A 21,356-nucleotide genomic window follows, 5' to 3' on the forward strand; every position below is an offset into this window, starting at 1 on the left:
ATGCTCCCATACCTGACCTGACCTGGAAAACTGCCACGTGACATTCAAGCTGTTTCGATATAATTACCAACATTCATCGATTTAAATAATTTTAATGATCATCCAGTTGCACACAATTAATTATATACGGATACATCAACACTCATGCCAGACTTTCACCAACTGGATGATCTTTTTGGTTCTTGTCTGGCTGAGAGAACACCAAAAAAATTCGTTTGTTCCGAACACTTCTGAGACAGACAGAAAGGGACACGATGGGGGTGAAGAACATGTAGTTTATACAAAGTTTGGAATAATTTGTAATGTAAGGCAAGAATCTTGGCAACTTACGTTCCAACCGGTAGGATGGTTTCATTCGAGGGGGTGGAGGGGAGTTAACGAGCACCTCTTCTGAGGGGTCTTCGGGAAAAAAAAAAAACAATAAAAATATAAAAGATTAAATACATTGATATCTTCATCAGTTTGATAACTTATTCAGGAAAGGGCACAGAAGGGAATACACTGATGGAACAGGTAACGACCAAAAGGTGAAAAATCCAATCGACAGACGTTAAACTTCTTGTGATTTAACCTGCATCGCGATGACCATGTTAATAAGTTACCTTCCCACAAAAGTTGTAATTACAATTCTCTCCACAATGAAGAACATTCTTCTTCATCGAAGGAAGTATTAACATCAATGTCTATAAAAGAACAAGTGGCAAAATGTATTTCAGCTTAACGTCCTGATCTTGGGGTTTGCTGTCTTTGCACCAAGTGTGTTCACCCCAACTGTCCAAAGTACAGAAGAGTGCTTACCTGTTGAAGGTCCTGCATGTGGTATGACCTCTCAACACCGTGATGTTTCTGCTGTTGCTGTTGCAGCCCCTCAGTAACATGTTGCTTGTGTTGCTGTTTCAGCCTGTGATCACAATGAGGGTTCTGCTTTTCCTGCAGCCCCTCAACACCGTGCTGCTTCTGTTGTTGCTGTTGCTCCTTTTGACCCTGTTTACCCTTACGACCTTTAGACCCCACATTACCCTTTAAACTCCAAAATGTCCTTTGACCTCTTTGATATTTTTACCTGCAGATCCTTTAGACCCGTTGCGACCCCATCGATATATTTTGATCCCTTTTTTTGTAAGAGCCCGTATGACCTTTACACCATTTGAACTGCTTCGGCCACTTCAGAACCCTTTACACACACACACACACACACACACACACACACACACACACACACACACACACACACACACACACACACACATCAAAATAGTCTTTTTGCAACACACACTACTCTTTTCAGCAGGTGATGTGCAAACTCGTCCCACCCAGAGGGTGGTAAACTGTGCTGGTGACCTTATCTGATCGAAAACTACTTGGAAAAAACTACAACTGAAATTAAATCAGATTCCTAGAAGTTGTACAACACAAAATAGAGCCTCTCCCCCTCCAACCCTGTGAACCTGGTGTTCCTGTCCTCAATTAAAATCGTCATCGGAACAAATACATTCATCGTCCCCATCCTCACAATGACATCCGTCATCGTCATCGTCACAATCACATCCATCATCATCGTCGCAATCACATTCGTCGTCATCGTCGCAATCACATCCGTCGTCTTCTGAATCAAATCTGTCATCATCATCATCTTCCACTTCTTCCACATCTTTATCCTCCCCATCAGGCTCATCTTCTCCATCAACTTTCTTGTCCTTTCTGTGAACACACAAGAAAAACCAGAACTTCGTTTTAGAGAACATTTTTCTGTGTAGCACAAATGTATCAATCAGAGGACCACCAGATATATAAACTCCAAAAAACATTCATCAGTGGAGAGGTCCATCGGGATCATAGTTTGCTGTTCTTAATTTGAAGATCAATCGTAAAATGAACACTTGTGAAGATCTTTACCGGAACCGTTTGTTCATCCATAAATAAATCGCACAAAGCGAGTTGATGATAAGTATCACCATGGAGATGATCCCAACAGAAAATTCAAATCTCGCCCAAAGCGACACGAGTTGTCCAACGTCCATCGGACCGAAGATGGAACCTTCCCCAAAGATCTGTGGACACGGATATATAATAACAAGTTTAATAAATTAATGTTACTTCAATGAAAACAGGAATCAATTTCCTTCATAACAACCCTTAAATGGGATCATTTCAAACTGAAGTTGAAACACGACGTTCTGACCACGGGCCCAGCAAATGGATCAAACATTCCAAACAGGTGTGGTTTCCTTGTAACAAGATTTAAGAGAACATTTGTTCACATCGTAATAAAACCGTCATAATTTCTTGAATATCACAATCTGCTCCGTTTCTATAACTTCCTCTTCATTCTCATCAATGGATCTTTAAACCTTTATCCTCCGTCCATCAGGGACGGTCTTTCTCTTCGTTTCCCACTGACCTGGTAAGAATTCCTTATAGTCCAGACTCCTGGACGCACTTGCAGGTGCGACGGAAACATATCCTCTTGAAATTCCTTGAAAAAACTCAAGAGCACAACAAGGTACGACCACATCGTAGCAGCGAATGTGGCAGAACGGTCGAAATGTTCAAAAAAGTGAACACACAATGCATCGCGATGATGGTCTTTGTGATGCTGCAAGCATTGTTGTCATGGTAACCCATTGCGTTCCAAACGAACCCATTTCAGTTTTCATTGTATCATCATCCCATGTTTCGATGAAATTATATCATGGTTTGTAATGTTTGTGTACATGTTTGCCTGAAAGTCGTTTTACCCCTCACCAGTAAAGCATTCATTCTTAAACTCTTGAAATACAGGTTTTATTGTGCAGTACTGTACTTATTATATAAAGGAAACACTTTGTGTATTTGTATGTTCTCCATCAGCATGGAGATGATCAACATCAATATCTTGAATGCATCCACATTATAATGTTCAGCACTGTTTGCATTCTCAATCAAATGCTGTCCAATAGCAGATGCACATGATGTTGGGATTGATGTTGGCACCTTCCTACAAGCAGGTACCGGCTGTATTCACGGACCAATAGTGTTTTTCCTGATGGACAAAGGGACGTGCTGTTTGATTCTGTCAGTTGGAATCTGGGCAGTTCTGCTTCCATACCAAGCATCACACCGGCCCTTAAATAATGCATTATACACATATTTTGTTCTTCATTAAGCTGCAACTCTTTTGTGGATAAAGTCATTAATTGAATGAATTAATTCGATTTCATTAACTGCTGTGTGAACAGTGAAGACCGGCTTTAAAGTTGAAGGTATCCTGTATGATATGCAACAACAACCTGGCCGACCGTTCCTTATCAACCATTTCATTGGATTGCATGCATGAGCACTTAAACCACATACTGATCGCCTTACATTCGATGGCAGTCCTGCGCTATGTCCTTCTGAGCGATTCGTTTATTATCGCTAATAATAAACACATATAATGTGTTTATTAAGCGATAATACAATAAGCGATACACATAAATAATGTATCTATAATTCCAGCAATGTGTGCGTGTGTGTGTGTGTGTGTGTGTGTGTGTGTGTGTGTGTGTGTGTGTGTGTGTGTGTGTGTGTGTGTGTGTGTGTGTGTGTGTGTGTGTGTGTGTGTGTGTGTGTGTGTGTGCGTGTGTGTGTGTGTGTCTGTGACCGCCGTTTCTCGACAACCGCCAGTCCGATCGGATTGAAACTTGCCAGGAATATTGCCGGGGCCCCGCAGATGTGCCTTTTCGAGGTTTGATATCGATCGGACAAGCGGTTCCCAAGTTACGGCCGTTTATCTGTCAGCCAATGACAAGGCACGGTGCTTTTCCTTCACGAATGACGTCACAATTAATGTTTATTTATTTATTTATTTATTTATTTTTTTGCACGATTGATGGTCCGATCTGACTGAAACTTGCCAGGAATATTGCCGGGGACCCGCGGATGTGCTTTTCAAGGTTTGGTATGAATCGGACAAGCGGTTCCCAAGTTACGGCCATTTATCTATCGACCAATGACAGGACAACACAATTCTTCTTTGCTTGATATGACGTCACAATTGACGCTGGAGACCTGAGTCTGTTTCCCAAGTTATGGCCATTTGTGATACGGTTGTTCCAATCTAATTGAAATAATGCCCCAATCCAGTCGTCGTTTACGCACCTATGGGCCCGCCCCTACGGGCCAATACCAGTATTGCTAAATTTTAAGGCAGGCAGAACATCCTTCTTAACTGCAGGAATCAGATGTCGAGAGATGAAAATCACTCTTGGACAAACAGCGAGATGCATGTTTGAGATGCATCTTTTGATTTGTTCCTCATATCTTTGCGTTCAAGAGATGCATTCAAATATTGAGGAGAGGACGAAGTGCATCACATCTCTGAATACCAGAAGTAGCATTAATCTATTCCATGGACCCTGTGTTATGTCGGCAAACAGACTTTGTCCACTCTCTTTGCTCATTTGTGCAAAGAAGAAGAAGAACACGAACTCGTCTCACGATCACAGATGTCGATGAAGAGGATTCTGAAACAGCCTCGGGGGCTCTGGCTCAGACTCGGCAACCTCCAACTGGAGAACTGAACACTGAACTGAAAGCCTTGTGGTTTTCTTTTAGTCTGTTTTATGGTAATGTCCTTCAAATGTCTCAACTGATTAACTTTCTTTTTTTAATTTATGCACAATAAAACCTCTCTATTAAAAGAGATGAAGAACAAATGTTTATGTCTTGTGGGATTTGTAAGGGAAAGACTCAAAAAGGGTGTGGATGGGCAAATTAATGGGGTGAGGCCAGCATTGGAATTGAGTTTAGAAATCGAGCAGTTAATGTTAAAATTGTGGTTTCCGTTATGTTGGAGTTCAAGTCAATTCCACCCATCATTTCAGTGATGGGAATACTAAAGGGGGAGGGAGAAAAAAAGGGGGGATAAGGGAGAGAGAGAAAGAAAGAGACAGAAAGAGAGAGAGAGAGAAAGAGAGAGAAAGAGAGAGAAAGAGAGAGAAAGAGAGAGAAAGAGAGAGAAAGAGAGAGAGAGACAGAGAGAGAGAGAGAGAGAGAGAGAGAGAGAGAGAGAGAGAGAGAGAGAGAGAGAGAGAGAAAGTAGGGAGGAGGGAGGAGGAGCAAGGAGGGATGGGGAAGGGAAGACAGTGTGAGCTGAGAGGAAGGGAACGCAGATGTGTGTTGGAGCAATAATTACCACCCAAAACGTCCAGAGAAAAAAAAAATCCAGTTGTGTCTGGAGCCAAGCTGATAGAGACAAACATTGCTTGGAGACGACCGGAGACAAACACCGCCCAGACACGTCCGGAGACAAACACCAATCAGACACGTCCGTAGACAAACACTGCCCAGACACTTCCGAGACAAACACCGCCCAGACACGTCCGGAGACAAACACCACCCAGACACGTCCGGAAACAAACACTGCTCGGACACGTCTGGAGACAAACATCCCCAGGACACCTTCGGAGACAAACACCACGCACACTCGTCTGGAGACAAACACCACCCGGACACGCCCGGAGACAAACCCCGCTTGGACACGTCCAGATAAAAGCCCTGCCCGGACACATCAAGAGACAAACGGCATCCAGACATAACCACCGTGCGGATATGTCCAGAGACAGACAGAAAGAGAGAGAAGGAAGTGGGAGGGTGAGAGGAAGGGGGAGAGTGAGAGCAAAGATGGGACACAGAGAGAGAGAGAGAGAGAGAGAGAGAGAGAGAGAGAGAGAGAGAGAGAGAGAGAGAGAGGAGAGAGGAGGGAGGAGGACTGCAAGGAGGGAGGAGGGAGGAGGGAGGAGGGATGGGGAAGGCAAAACAGTGTGAGGTGAGAGGAAGGAAAGGCAGACGTGCGGTGGAGCAATAATTACCACCCAGAAGCGTCCAGAGAAAAACTCCAGATGTGTCTGGAGCCAAGCTGAGAGAGACAAACACAGCTTGGAGACGCCGGGAGACATACACTGCCCGGACACGTCTGGAGACAAACACCGCCCAGACACATCTGGAGACAACCCCCCCCCCCCCCCCGGACAAGTCCAGAGACAAACACAGCTTGGATACGTGCGGACAAAACCCTGCCCGGACACGTCAAGAGACAAACACCATCCAGACATAACCACTGTCCGGATATGTCTAGAGACAGACAGAAAGAGAGAGAAGGGAGAGAGTGAGAGAGATGTGGGAGGAGGGTGCTGCACTGTATTGGGAGGGAGTCGAGCAAAGATGGTACACAGGGAGAGAGGGAGAGTGGGAGAGAGGGAGAGAGGGAGAGAGGGAGAGTGAGAGTGGAGAGATGCTTTATCAACAACACACATACACATACATACACATACATACACACACACACACACACACACACACACACACACACACACACACACACACACACACACACACACACACACACACACACACACACACACACAGCTGATTTTGGTTACGTCCCAAAAACCTTGAGTTGCTTTCACCGAAAAATAATTTTGCATTTATATTAACTTTATATAGATGTTTCAGGGATATGTTCACAAACATTAAGCTTTCGAAACAGCTGTGTCTTATGTGTGGAAAAAAATTTTGCTCTGTAATTTCCAAAATAGGTTAATATGGAAAACAGCTCGAAAATCGGGTGATATTGCTCAGGGTGACGGGGAACGAACCACTCACTTCGGGTGTCAGAGCAGGCACCAATTGTTCAGGGCAGCAGCGCATGCACTACTCGCTCAGGGCAGCAAAGCACAAACCACTCGCTCAGGGTGACGGAGCACGAACCACTTGCTTAGGGCAGCACAGCATGAACCACTCTCTCTGAATGACGTGGCGGGCAAAAGCTTCCTCACTGAATAAACGAATCGCTCAGAAGGACATAGCGCAGGACTGCCATCGACTGTAAGGCGATCAGTATGTGGTTTAAGTGCTCATGCATGCAATCCAATGAAATGGTTGATAAGGAACGGTCGGCCAGGTTGTTGTTGCATATCATACAGGATACCTTCAACTTTAAAGCCGGTATTCACTGTGCACACAGCAGTTAATGAAATAGAATTAATTCATTCAATTAATGACTTTATCCACAAAAGAGTTGCAGCTTAATGAAGAACAACCCTGGCGACATCGAAATTCAATCGCCAGTGAAATAAACATTGCAGATAATCCACCATCTGCCTGCTCATCTGTGTATGCGTCACTTGGTACATCTGTTCGGGGTCCACGCAAACGTCATTACTTTTTTGAAACGTCCATTTTTCACCAGAGTCGCTTTGATTCCCTGCAGAGCATCTCGCAAAATATCCGAAAACATAGACACAAATCTGTCAGACGCAATAGAAAGGCAGCCCCTGTGGCGGAAATGGCGTGAGGTCGAGCAATGAATGTATTGAATCATAAAGCTCAATGAAGCTGGTTAATTTTGGCACGTTCCTGCATTTTTTGTTCACTCAATATAATTCTTCAAACAGGAGAAAAAGATAAGTTTAATGATTTGAAAATTTCACATTTTCCTGTGTATCGCTTGACGAGGGAACATAGCCTCGCTTGCTTAAAGTAAATAGGTATATCGGCTTAGATATAAGACTTAGATTTCTTTAAATTATCAGATTTCACAGCAGAGTTCAACACTGATTTAGTCTGAACGATATCCGATCCTCAAAACCGAAACAATATTTTGATGATATACTTTAATTAGGCTGTGAGAGTCGATCGTGGAAAATCGTATCATATAATGCATGAAATCACTCCAAGCTCCAAATGTGAAAACTGCAGTACTTACAAAAGCGATGTACACGGTGATTCGTACCTGTGATGAACAGGGATTTGATAATATGAGTGAGGAAAGTGAAAGAAAAATCTTTATCGTTAAGAAATCGTTGTGGGCTGTTCCAAGTCAGGGCATGGTTGAGCAGGCCAAAAACATGGCAGCTTCAGACCCCAGCGAGGTTACCCAGGAAACGTGTTTATACCCCAGAGTGAAGTGGCCGAGCATCGCCTGATGAAGAATATAATTTAAAAAGGCCATTAATTAATTATCTTCAAAAGGGGTGTTTGCATGAACTGAAACAACCAATTTTCACCCATGCACTTCCTTGGAGTTCACTTTGTATGCATGCACAGTTTCATGATGCTGGGATTTATTATTTTCGAGTTATGGAGGAGACACACACACACACACACACACACACACGCACACACACACACGCATATAGTTGTATGAGCATTCAACATTTACTTCGCTGTTCTCACACGAATCTGAATATCTCTCAAAATATTCGTTCGAAGGTTGAGTATCTCACCGAGCAGGTGATTTTCTATCCCTCATGGGTCGTGCTGGACTTGCAACCGTTTCATTCCTTTCAGTGACCCCGCAACCAAAGGCGAAGGAGGTTTTGTTTTCACCTCTTTCTGTCTGTTTGGTTGTTACGTGCAAAATCGAAGATTATTCAAGTAAATTGGTTCGTCAATATTGTTATTACTTGACGAAATCTAAGATTTTGTCAAGTCTGATGGTCGGTTCAGTTTGTGAGTTTGTTTGTGTGTACGTCTCACTCTCCAGGTCGCATTTCAATTTGGAATGTCATGGAGCTTCACCAATGGACTTATTGGCCACCGGAATAGAACTCTATAACTTTTGATATGTCAAGGTCAAAGGTCAAGGTCAGGAAAAATTCCTGAAAATCGCGAAAATCCGTATCTTTTCGCATGGTCCGATTTTCAAAAATTCATGTCTCCGCCAAATCGAAACGGATTCCTTTCAAATTTGAAAGACGGACGTGTTTCTTCATGGCAGCTTCAGACCCCAGCGAGGTTACCCAGGAAACGTGTTAATACCCCAGAGTGAAGTGGCCGAGCATCGCCTGATGAAGAATATAATTTTAAAAGGCCATTAATTAATTATCTTCAAAAGGGGTGTTTGCATGAACTGAAACAACCAATTTTCACTCATGCACTTCTTTGGAGTTCACTTTGTATGCATACACAGTTTCATGATGCTGGGATTTATTATTTTCGACTTATGGAGGAGACACACACACACACACATGCACACACACACACGCACACACACAGACACACGCATATAGTTGTATGAGCATTCAACATTTACTTCGCTGTTCTCACACGAATCTGAATATCTCTCAAAATATTCGTTCGAAGGTTGACTATCTCACTGAGCAGGTGATTTTCTATCCCTCATGGGTCATGCTGGACTTGCAACCGTTTCATTCCTTTCAGTGACCCCGCAACCAAAGCGAAGGAGGTTTTGTTTTCACCTCTTTCTGTCTGTTTGGTTGTTATGTGCAAAATCGAAGATTATTCAAGTAAATTGGTTCGTCAATATTGTTATTACTTGACGAAATCTAAGATTTTGTCAAGTCTGATGGTCGGTTCAGTTTGTGAGTTTGTTTGTGTGTATGTCTCACTCTCCAGGTCGCATTTCAATTTGGAATGTCATGGAGCTTCACCAATGGACTTATTGGCCACCGGAATAGAACTCTATAACTTTTGATATGTCAAGGTCAAAGGTCAAGGTCAGGAAAAATTCCTGAAAATCGCGAAAATCCGTATCTTTTAGCATGGTCCGATTTTCAAAAATTCATGTCTCCGCCAAATCTAAACGGATTCCTTTCAAATTTGAAACACGGACGTAGGAGGGGAGTATCTTTGACTGGTTCAAAAATTGGTCACATCCGTTACGGATTAAGGAGGTGGCAGGTATTTTACATTAATTTTTTATTTTTTTTGTTTGTTTTCCCTAAAAACTAGGTTTAACCCCAAAAATACCTATTATCGCTCAATATTCTCGAAGGTACGCGATCTTGTTGAATTTCGTAAAGTCCTGGCCCTATGGGCCATTTTTTTCTGTCTGTTTGTTTGTTTGTTTATCGACTTTTACACTTTTACAATTCACAATTTTAAACCGATCTTCACGAAGCTTCATCACTTGGTACAGTTTTTCATAAGGATGAAGCCTATTGTTTTTCAGGTCAAAATGTCATAAGGTCAACATAGGGCAAAGGTCAACAACTTTGGTGAGATTTATAAAATCATCAATTTTCATTGATCCACTTAAAATTTGAAGAGGATTTATATTTCAGGTCAATTAATTAAACCAACCAATTATTTTTGAGGTCAACATGGACCAAAAGGTCAACATAGGCCCAAGGTCAACAACAAAGTTGGTGTTTCTAAAATCCACAATTTTCATCTGATTGACTTGAAAGTTGAAGAAGATATATATTTCAGGTCACTGAATTCAAACTGCGAAATATTTTTGAAGTCACCATGGACCAAAAGGTCAGCATAATCCAAACGTGAACAACTTGGGTGAGATTTCTAAAATCCTCAATTCTTTCTTTCGAAATTCCTCAATTGGTTCTTCTGACCACATCGTTGTCAAAGTGGACATCCCTCTGGCTATTATCAGAGAACCACCTCACCACCGTCGAGTCTGGCATTTCACTCAAGCTGATTGGCAGGGTCTCCAAGCAGCCATCAAACTTGCAGATTGGTTTCCTATCGCTACTTTCTCCAACATCAACTGATCCTGGGAATTCTTTCAAAGAAACTTGCTCTCCCTCATGCACAGATTTATCCCCTCTCGTCTTCAGTTGTCCAAGCCTTCCTCCCGCCCTTGGTTCACTGAAGCTTGTGGCGAGGCAGTTGTCCTGAAACAACTTGTGTTATCCTCAAGGAAAGCAAACCCAACTGAGGGTAATCTCAGTTCCGTCCATAAAGCTTGGAACAAGTGTGTATCAACTCTCTGGAGAGCGACAAAACATCATCTTTGAAAGCTCAAGTCCGAACTTTCAAACCTCTCTCCCACCTCAAAAATCGTGGTGGCGTCTAATCAAATCTGTTTGTGGTGTATGTTCCCACTCCATCCCCTCCCTTATCTCAAATGGCCACGCTGCTGACACCGCCGTGAAAAGGCTAAATGCCTAAACTCGGTGTTTGCAGATAAATCTTGTGTATAAAACCCAAAGCTTTCTCTACCCACCTTGCCCAGTCACACCCAACTGTCCCTGGACTTTGTGTCCTTTTCTCCTGACAAGGTGGAGAGCTTTCTGTCAAACCTCAACTCAGATTCTGCAACCAGTCCAGACGGCATCAGTCCAAGTGTCCTCAAAACCTGCTCTTCTGCTCTTGCTCATGCTCTCTGTTCTACTCACCATCTCATTTACCCAAAGTCATCTGCCATCTGCTTGGAAATCAGTAAACATTCCTGCCCTGCATAAAAAATGTGCAAAAACAGATCCCTGCAACGACAGACCAATCAGCCTTCTGCCAATCATCAGCAAGGTTATGGAATCCATCATCGCTTCAGACAATATATCCTTCCTCTTCTCCAATGGCTTGATTTCCGATCTTCAAGTTGGTTTCAGTCCATGTCACCCGACCCTGGATATGCTGCTTCTGCTCTCCCAACATTGGATGGAGGTCCTCAATGCCGGGCATGAAATCAGAACCATATCCCGAGACATATCGCATGCGTTTGACACGATCTGGCACCCTGCCCTGCTCAACAAACTCTCTTCCTGTGGTATCCAAGGCCATCTGCACTCTTGGCTCGCAGACTTCCTCTCCTATCGCAGTCAACATGTGGCCCTAAATGGAGTTCTTTCATCCCATCTTCCTGCCAGGATGGAGTTCCTCAAGGTAGTGTTCTGGGTGCTGATGACTCCGCCCTCTGCCATGCCATCTGTCATCCCTCAGACCGGCATGCTGCAGCTTCTTCGCTCACTGCAGATCTGGGTAAAATCACAAACTGGTCCAACACGTGGAACATGTCTTTCCACCCGGACAAATCACACACTCTCACTATGTCTCTCTTAAAGGACCCCAATCCACTTTCTCAACAATCCTCTAGAAGAAGTCCTTTCTTTCAAGCTTCTGGGTCTCACTATCTAGCATGACCTTTTCTGGGAAGCCGCATTTCAAACCTCGCCTCCAAAGCCAGTCGCCGACTGGGAATCCTCCGTCGTGCAAAGTCCTTCCTTGGCCCACCTGATCTCCTGACCACCAACAAAGCTTTCGTCCGCAGCCTGATGGAGTACTGGTCTCCCCTCCAGGCTGGTGCTCCTGCCTCCCACCTTTCTCGGCTTCACGCTGTGGAAACCAAGACATTTCCGATCATTGGCATCTCCCGCGATGAGGCTGAGTCTTTGGGCCTCTCACTCTCTCACCGCAGGCTGGTCTGTGGTCTTTTTGTCTTCTCCCGTCTCCTCCCCAGCCTCCCCTCATCAGCGCTCTCTCTGCGATTTGACCCACCACATTTCCATATAAAAATGATCATTAATCATTTTTACACAATTTTTTTTTAAAAAACAAGCTCAAATGAGCAAACATCCTCGTACTCTTAAGGATGAGGTCATAAAAACGAATATGACGTCATTGGGATGTAACAGGTTTGCGATAAATTATCTGTGCTAATGCCCGGCTTGATTCCCGCAAACAAAATTCAAACAGCTTGCCGAGTTTCGGAGATAATGGTATGGGCGATTTCCATTAGCGGCGATATTATGACATCTGGGAAGAATTTCCAAAATTGGACATGGTTATTGCCTGTGTGTGGGCTTTCTGCATATAGTTGGCAAGTTTCACGAAGATCCGATGAAAACTCTGGGTTGTGAAACAAAAAATGTCAAAAAATAGGAATAACGTCATAAAAATTGATATGACGTCATAGTGATGCATCATATGTGCGGTAATTCATCTCTGCTAATGCCCTGTTCGATTCCTACAAACAGAATTCAAAAAGCTTGCCTATTTTCGGAGATAATTTTTTTTGGCAATTTCCATTAGCTGAGATATTTTGACGTCATAACTTTTATTTCTGGGAGGAATTTCCAAAATCGGAGATCGTTAGTGTCTGCACAGGGTATTTTTACATTTTCTGCCAAGTTTCAGAAAGTTTCGATGAAAACTGTGGGCTGTGAAACAAAAAAATTCCACGAGAAGAAGATGAAGAACAACAACGTTAGAAAGACTTTGAGATCCTCCACGAGGATCTAAAAACTCCACAGGAAGAAGAAGAACAACAACAACGTGAGTAAGACAGAGAAATCCTCCACGTGGATCTAAAAAGTCCACAACAAGAAGAAGAACAACAACGAAAGACTGAGAGATCCTCCCCGAGGATCAAACAACTCAACGAATTATGATTTTTTAAACAGTTTAATGTTTTTTTTGAGCAGTTCAATAATAATACAAGGTCAATGCAGTGTTTCAACTCAACAAATTTTTTGTTTTTTTCTTCCAGTTCTGCCTTACGATTGAAGTTTCAGTTGTTTCAAGTTTGAAGAAGTGGAAAGGAAGAGATGTATTGTAAATTTGTCTCAGGAAATCTCAGGTCTTCCCAGCACTTTCTTGATATTGCTGAAAAAGAATAAATAAATACATTACATGTCTCATATAGAATTAAATAATATATAACCGTTAATTTTTAATCAACTGAACTTACCACTCATCAAGCAACAACCAACCAAGAATGACGGATAGATTGGTTTAGAACTCCAAAGGTCTCCAAGATAGAACTCATTTTTGGAGTCTGGAAGGTCTGTCTCATATTTTGCGCCCTCAACGTAGAACTCTTTTCCTGATTTTCCCGAATTTTATGGATCATCAAGGTAGAATTGATATGCTGGGTCAAGGTAGAACTCGTTTTCTGGGTCTCTGCACACATATCAGCAAAAGGAAGTGAAAACCACTGCATATCACCGCATTCATAATGTTCATCATGATAATGCCTTCTTGCACAATCCTGGAAACACTGTATTCTCTCCATTGCTTTCTGCATCTTAGTTCAATTTCCCTTTCCTTTTGCCGACAATTTCACATCTTCACTTTCTTCATCACAAAGTCATACTGGCTTTTAATTTACGTTTTTCAAACAATTAATTTTAATGCAGAAAAAGTTTATAATTGAAAAAAGCTGAACTTACTACTTATCGGAACAGGCGACGTTTCGGGAAGAATCCACTCACCTTGGTCACGGCAGATGAGGAAATGAGGAAGAAGCTGGAAAACTGCCACGTGACATCCAACCTGCTTCGATTTAATTACCAAGATTCATCGATTTAATTAATTAATTTAATTGCATCGATTTTTTTTTTTCACCAACATTCATCGATTTAATTAATTTTAATGATCATCCAGTTGTACACAATGAATTACATCTGGATACATTCACACTCATGCTGGACTTTCACCAACTGTTTGATCTGTTTGGTTCTTGTCTGGCTAAGAGTACAGCAAAACATTCATTTGTTCCAAACGCTTTTGAGACACAGACAGAATGGGATCTGATGGGAGTGAAGAACATGCAGTTTATACAAAGTTTGGAATAATTTGTAATGTAAGGCAAGAATCTTGGCAACTTACGTTCCAACCGGTAAGATGGTTTCATTCGAGGGGGTGGAGGGGAGTTAACGAGCACCTCTTCTGAGGGGTCTTCAGAAAAGAAACAATAAAAATATAAAAGAATAAATACGTTTATATCTTCATGAGTTTGATAACTTGTTCAGGAAAGGGCACAGAAGGGAATGCACTGATGGAACCGTAACGACGAAAAGGTGAATAATCCAGTCGTGGGAAGTTAAACTTCTTGTGATTGAACCTGCACAGTGATGACTATGTCAATAAGTTACCTTCCCACCAAAGTTATAATTACAATTATCTCCACAATTAAGAACAGTCTTCTTCATCGAAGGAAGTATGAACAGCAATGTCTGTCAAAGAACAAGTGGCAAAATGTATTTCAGTTTCACGTCCCGATCTTGGGGTTTGCTGTCTTTGCACCCAATGTGTTCACCCCAAGTGTCCAAAGTACAGAAGAGTGCTTACCTGTTGAAGGTCCTGCATGTGGTATGACCTGTCAACACCATGATGTTTCTGATCTTGCTGTTGCTGTTGCAGCCACTCAGCAACATGTTGCTTGTGTTGCTGTTTCAGCCTGTGATCACAATGAGGGTTCTGCTTTTCCTGCAGCCCCTCAACACCGTGCTGCTTCTGTTGCTGCTGTTGCTCCTTTCGACCCTGTTTACCCTTAAGACCTTTAAACCCAACACGACCCTTTACACTCCGATGTATCCTTTGACCTCTTTGACATTTTTACCCACAGATCCTTTAGACCCGTTGAGACCACATAGATCCATTTTGATCCCTTTTTTTGGAAGAGCCAGTATGACCTTTACACCGTTTGAACTGCTTTGACCACTTCAGCACCCTTTACACACACCATAATAACATCAAAATAGTCTTTTTGCAACACACACTACTCTTTTTAGCAGGTGATGTGCAAACTCGTCCCACCCAGAGGGTGGTAAACTGTGCTGCTGACCTTATCTAATCGAAAACTACTGGGAAAAACGACAACTGAAATGGAATCAGATTCCTGAAAGTTGTACAACACAAAATAGAGCCTTTCCCCCTCCTCCCCTGTGAACCTGGTGTTCCTGTCTTCAATTAAAATCGTCATCGGAACAAAGACCTTCATTGTCCCCATCCTCACAATGAAGTCCGTCATCGTCATCGTCACAATCACATTCGTCGTCTCCATCATCATAATCACATTCTTCGAATACATCGTCACAATCACATTCGTCGTCATCATCGCAATCACATTCGTCGTCATCGTCACAATCATATCTGTCGTCTCCATCATCACAATCACATTCCTCGTCTTCTGAATCCAATCTGCCATCATCATCTTCCACATCTTTATCCTCCCCATCAGACTCATCTTCTCCATCAACTTTCTTCTCCTTTCTGTGAACACACAAGAAAAACCAGAACTTCGTTTGAGAGAACATTTCTCTGTGTCGTTCAAATGTATCAACCAGAGGACCACCAGATATATAAACTCCATTAACAACATATTCATCAGTGGAGAGGTCCATCAGGATCATAGTTTTCTGTTCTCAATTTGTAGATCAATTATAAAATGAACACTTGTGAAGATCTTTACCGGAACCGTTTGTTCATCCATAAATAAATCACACAAAGCGAGTTGATGATAAGTATCACCATGGAGATGATCCCAACAGCAAACTCAAATCTCGCCCAAAGCGACACGAGTTGTCCAACGTCCATCGGGCCGAAGATGGAACCTTCCCCAAAGATCTGTGGACACGGATATATAATAACAAGTTTAATAAATTAATGTTACTTCAATGAAAACAGGAATCAATTTCCTTCATAACAACCCTTAAATGGGATCCTTTCAAACTGAAGTTGAAACACGATGTTATGACCAGAGGCCGAGCAAACGGATCAAATATTCCAGAACAAGTGTGGTTTCCTTGCAACAAGATTTAAGAGTACATTTGTTCACATCGTAATAAAACCGTCATAATTTCTTGAATATCACAATCTGCTCCGTTCCTGTAACTTCCTCTTCATTCTCATCAATGGGATCTTTAAACCTTTATCCTCCGTCCATCAGGGACGGTCTTTCTCTTCGTTTCCCACTTACCTGGGAAGACTTCCTTATCGTCCAGACTCCTGGACGCACTTGCAGGTGCGACGGAAACATATCCTCTTGAAATTCTTTGAAAAAACTCAAGAGCACAACAAGGTACGACCACATCATAGCAGCGAATGTGGCAGAATGGTCGAAATGTTCAAAAAGGTGAACACACAATGCATCCCACCGATTGTCTTTGTGATGCTGCAAGCATTGTTGTCATGGTAACCCCATTCGGTTCCAAACGAACCCATTTCGGTTTTCATTGTATCATCATCCCATGTATAATATGTAATTATATCATGGTTTGTAATGTTTGTGTACATGTTGGCCTGAAAGTCGTTTTACCCCTCATCAGTAAAGCATTCATTCTTAAACTCTTAAAATAGGTTTTATTGTGCAGTACTGTACTTACAATATAAAAGAAACACTTATTTTAATTTAAAAACATCATTTAAAAACATCTGAATGGGGTAAGCACTGGCATCAAGGCGAAAATAAACAGCCTGCCACGCGTCTAGCATGCTTCGGTAAAACAGAGGGATCGATGTCATGTCCACACGCTTCGTATCAAGAAGAAAAAGCTCTTCACCATAGCCGTGTTTCCCAGCTTGCTTCAGCAAGCAATGGGCAAAAGCTATTCATGGGACGTCAGAGTATAGAAGCCTTCCTGCTGAAAGGAGGTGAAAAGCCATCACTGCTCGTCACATCTATTAGCCCCTGTCCACCTTCTGCAGTCGGCAGACTTAGTATTCCTGGCTACGGAGCCAGTGCTTTCCCCCCCAGAAAAAAATCTACAAAAAAGCTTTGAATTTTTTAAGGATAAAAACTGGGGCCTGCAGTGCCTTAAAAACATGCCATAGCATTGATGCTGCAAGATTATTAATGACCAGAGTACGACCCCGGGAGGAAAGCTGCCTCAATAATCTCCTCCATTTTATCAACCGCTGTTCAGTTTTTTGAAATAAAATCTTGAGTTCCAAGAAAGACACCGAGGTCGCATATTCCTTCATTGGTCCATTCAAGCTGCCCGAGTAAGGTTGGAGGGGGAGTTTCATTCTGTGGACCCAAGTGAAAAGCTTTGCTCTTTTCCAAATTAACTGAAGTCGAGCTTGCCAAGCTAAATTCCTTGACAGACTCAACCAAAGCGCGAACATCGTCATCAGAATGCACAATTGCGCAGAGATCATCCGCAAAAGCAATAGTCTTTGCTGGATTTTCTAACGGCAGAGGATAAAACCCTTGTAGCCGTGTATGTAAACGATGCAGTAAAGGTTCAATTGATAGGGAGTATAGAAGGCCAGACAGGGGGCACCCTTGACGAATACCCCTGGTGACAGGGAAAGACTGACTTAAGATGTTATTTACTTTGAGCAAGCTAAAAATATTATTATACAATAGTTTAATAAATAAAATTTCCCTTAAAACCAAACCCCCGTAAAACAGCAAAGAGATAAGAGTGATAAATCGTGTCGAAAGCTTTTTCCTGGTCTAAAAACACGAGACCAACATTTCTATGTTCAGCAATACAAATATCGATCATGTCAAGTACAATAAAAATGCTATCATGTATTGTCCTTTTGGGGATGCAATAACATTGATCGGGGTGTACAATCTCCCCAATCAGAGGTTTGATGCGGTTGGCAAGAACTTTTGAGATCTTGGAGTCCGTGCAGAGGAGCAAAATGGGACACCAATTTTTAAGTTGCTGGAGGTCTCCTTTCTTAGGTATGAGAGCAAGTATAGCCCTGCGACAGCTGAGTGGTAGCAAGCCTAATTGTAGGCTATTAATTAAGAGGTCAAGCAACTCGGGTCCCAACAAATCCCAGAAGGCTTTGTGGAACTCTGCAGGGACTCCATCAAATCCAGAAGCTTTACCTGTGGGCAAAGTTTGCAAAGCTGTAAAAAGTTCGTCAACAGTCACTTCCTTGTCAAGTTGTTGGCATGAAGATTCGGACAAGGTGGGCAAAGAAGTGGTTAAGGAACTAATCATGTCTTCTTTCGTGTTTCTGGCGCAATACAAGTCAGAGAAGTTTTGTTTCGTCAAGCTTCTGATGTCTTTTGGATCGTGTATTTCTCGGCCTCCTGGTGCCTGCAGCGAAGTTAGTTGCTGGTTTCTCTTTTTCGTGCTTCCAAAGCAAAGAAAAATTTGGAAGGAGCATCAATAGAGCTGTAGTTCTCCATTCGCAGCCTAATTAGAGCCCCTCTGGCTTGTTTTGCATGGAGTTGAGCAAGGAGAGCTTTCTTCATTGCTATAAGAGAAACAGTCCTTTCAGCACTGGGAGTTGGAAGGCTTGACTGGAGAGACAATATTGATTTGGCAATTAGAGATTGCAGTGCGGATTCATTCATTGTACAAAAGGAGCTATATTGCTGACAAAAGGTTCTAATATGGGTCTTCACATTGTCCCACCATCGTGTGAGGCAGGAGTTGGAAGGCTTCCATAGTCGTTAACTCCCCAAAAGGTTCGAAAGGCGACAGAAAACGTGTCATCTAGCAGAAGACTCACATTGAAGGTTCAATGGGCAGTGCCACGATTTCGAGCCGGGGAAAGTCTATGAAGAACAACCATGTGGTGGTCCGAAAAACCACTTGGGGTGAGGTCAACATGGTCTATGACATTTAACGAGTCATCATTCATGTAAAATCTGCCGAACCTTGCAAGAGATAGTCGGCCATTTGCACATCGGCACCATGGTATTGCCGGGCAGATGGGTTCTGGAGTCTCCATACATCCATAAGGAATAATTTAGACAATGCTCTATTTTAGGGGATTGTACTTGATGGGTGGGGCTCTTCTCCATTACGATCAAGGGTGGGAAACAATGTGCAGTTAAAGTCCCCACACAAACAAACAAGACCATCAAAATCAAGGTGTGCGAGGAACATTTCCAACTGTGTGAAAAATTATATTCTTTCCATTCTCATACTTGGTGAGTATACATTTATTAAAGTGTGTTTATAACCGTTATAAAGGAAATTAACTGAAGCTAAATGCCCTTTAATAATCTCCTTAAAAGTGACATTTTCAGGTCAGAGAGAAGGATTGAAGTAAAAAGCAACTCCAGCACGAAGACAGGTCAAGCTACTAAAGAACCATTGTCCTTTCATGATGAGAGTCCATTCGCTCGAGCACGAGGAGCTACATCTTGTTTCTTGAAAAAGAAAAACATCAAAATGTTTTTGCTCGACAAGCAACTTTACCTGAGCTTTAGGCAGGGGTGAACGTCCCCCATTTATAGTTAAAGTTACAATAGAGAAGGTCATGGTGTAGGAAGGGAAGGTTTGTCAGGTAAAGGAAAGTTGGGTTGCACTTGTCGCTCCTTCCGAGCTTTCAATACACACTTTCTAAGGCGGAAAAACTTGTGACTCAGTCACACCAAGTTTTTCAGCCTGAAGGAGGAGACGTTTTGAGGAGTTTATAAATCCAGACAAGTTTAGGAAGAAGGTTATAATTTTAACGTTTTTCTTTCAAAAAATGTCCTGAAGAAACTTTAGGATTTCCATGGGTGATACATCATCATCATCACCCACAAGTTCCTTGGCTATTGCTGGGTCATTCCAGACCTCGCTACTCGTGCTAGAGGCAAACGACGAGGCCCCATCTGAGTCATAATCCAAGTGGCCTTTATTTTTCTCCTCACACACCGAAGCCAATGCTCTTACAACGGAAATATTGTCTTCTACTAAAAGTGTAGCTGTTTGCACAGCGGGAGTTTTAAAAATGTAAGAGGGATTAACGTTTTTATATCGGAGGCTTCGCACTCTCCCTCTGGGGCTGCCATGTCTTCTGCCTCAATCACCTCAGACACATCATCGTCAGCAGGGCGCGGGACGAGAGCAGGTTTATGGTTTTTGATTTTATTTTCAGTGACCGGAGTGGTGACCACAACATCTCGGGGCGTTGCGCTCGGTCCTTGTTCATGAGAGGAATGAACGGAACCGTCTTCCTCCGTTTCAGCGAATACATTGAACCTATTCTGCAGCAGAAGACCAGCTCCAGGAGCTTCTGTTTCGAAAAAAGAAATATTACGTTCATTCCACGGTGCTATTCTTTCGAAAAGCTCGCCTGTGTGTCCTCACTTCCGCTTCCTCTTTTATAACTCCTCTTGGAGGACATGGTAATAAAACCCGCATCATCAGCAGGAGAATTATTGATTTCCGCGCTCGAAAATGAAGGCTGATCTGCCGTCCCCGACGTGCCATTATTATGACTAGTACGTGCCCGTAAAAAAAAAAAAAATAATAATAATAATAAATAAATAAATAAACCACACAGGCCGTTTCTTCACTCTCGCGTGCCCGCACGTGCGTGACCCGGAAGTTCGATATTATTCGCAATTTAGTTTTAATACCCTATTATTCAATGAGCGCCAACGTATTTGACCTTTTTGCAATGTCGTGGCAAGGAAAAACAAAAAGAGAAGAGAAGAGAGAGAAAAAATTTACTTCCTGGTTTGGAGCAGACCAGCACTCTGATGCTCCCAAAATTTATACACCGTCTAATATGAAAACGATCATAAGTTGGGCCACTGGGTTGATCTATAAATGCGCATAAGAAATCGAGAAATTATTAGAATACACGAAGTCATCACTCTCCGGAAGCCCGTACGTTGTAACCCGAAATGGGGAACGTGGCTGTGCTTCCCTTCCCCATCAGCCACGCCCACGCAACAACGTGTCTTCCCATTGGTTTGGTAAATAAATGGGCACAACGTGGGAAGCACTTGTCCGATTAATATCAAACCTTGAAAAGGCACATCCTCAGGTCCCCAGCAATATACCTGGCAAGTTTCAATTAGATCGGACCAGAGGTTGTCGAGAAACAGCGGTCACACACACACACACACACACACACACACACACACACACACACACACACACACACACACACACACACACACACACACACACACACACACACACACACACACACACACA

At 42.6% G+C, this 21,356-nt stretch overlaps 1 protein-coding gene and 1 long non-coding RNA gene across 2 annotated transcripts; both read right to left on the reverse strand.

Moving 5' to 3' along the window:
* Nucleotides 1-1,284: 1,284 nt before the first annotated feature.
* On the reverse strand, nt 1,285-2,045 carry LOC147026465 (uncharacterized). The gene is made up of 2 exons (XM_085880297.1): nt 1,897-2,045; nt 1,285-1,701 (listed from the first exon to the last, which is right to left on the reverse strand). The coding sequence occupies exons 1-2, from the start codon at nt 2,019-2,021 to the stop codon at nt 1,464-1,466; spliced, it is 363 nt and encodes a 120-aa protein (XP_085736423.1). The 5' UTR covers nt 2,022-2,045; the 3' UTR covers nt 1,285-1,463.
* Nucleotides 2,046-13,146: 11,101 nt separating this feature from the next.
* LOC147026466 (uncharacterized) lies at nt 13,147-15,785 on the reverse strand. Its single transcript, XR_015057926.1, has 3 exons — nt 14,332-15,785; nt 13,412-13,623; nt 13,147-13,326 (listed from the first exon to the last, which is right to left on the reverse strand). It is a non-coding gene; the product is annotated as an uncharacterized LOC147026466 (long non-coding RNA).
* Nucleotides 15,786-21,356: the final 5,571 nt, after the last annotated feature.

Source organism: Eptatretus burgeri, chromosome 5, assembly GCF_056783735.1.
Source record: "Eptatretus burgeri isolate ZD-2024b chromosome 5, Ebu_testis_v1, whole genome shotgun sequence".
NCBI classification, from domain to species: Eukaryota; Metazoa; Chordata; class Myxini; order Myxiniformes; family Myxinidae; genus Eptatretus; species Eptatretus burgeri.

Excerpts from the sequence above, each read along its gene's own strand:
- LOC147026465 (XM_085880297.1), bottom strand. The coding sequence starts at position 2,021 with ATGGACGTTGGACAACTCGTGTCGCTTTGGGCGAGATTTGAATTTTCT. Across the intron at positions 1,702-1,896 it reads TGGATGAACAAACGGTTCCG|AAAGGACAAGAAAGTTGATG; the intron begins GTAAAGATCTTC and ends GTGTGTTCACAG.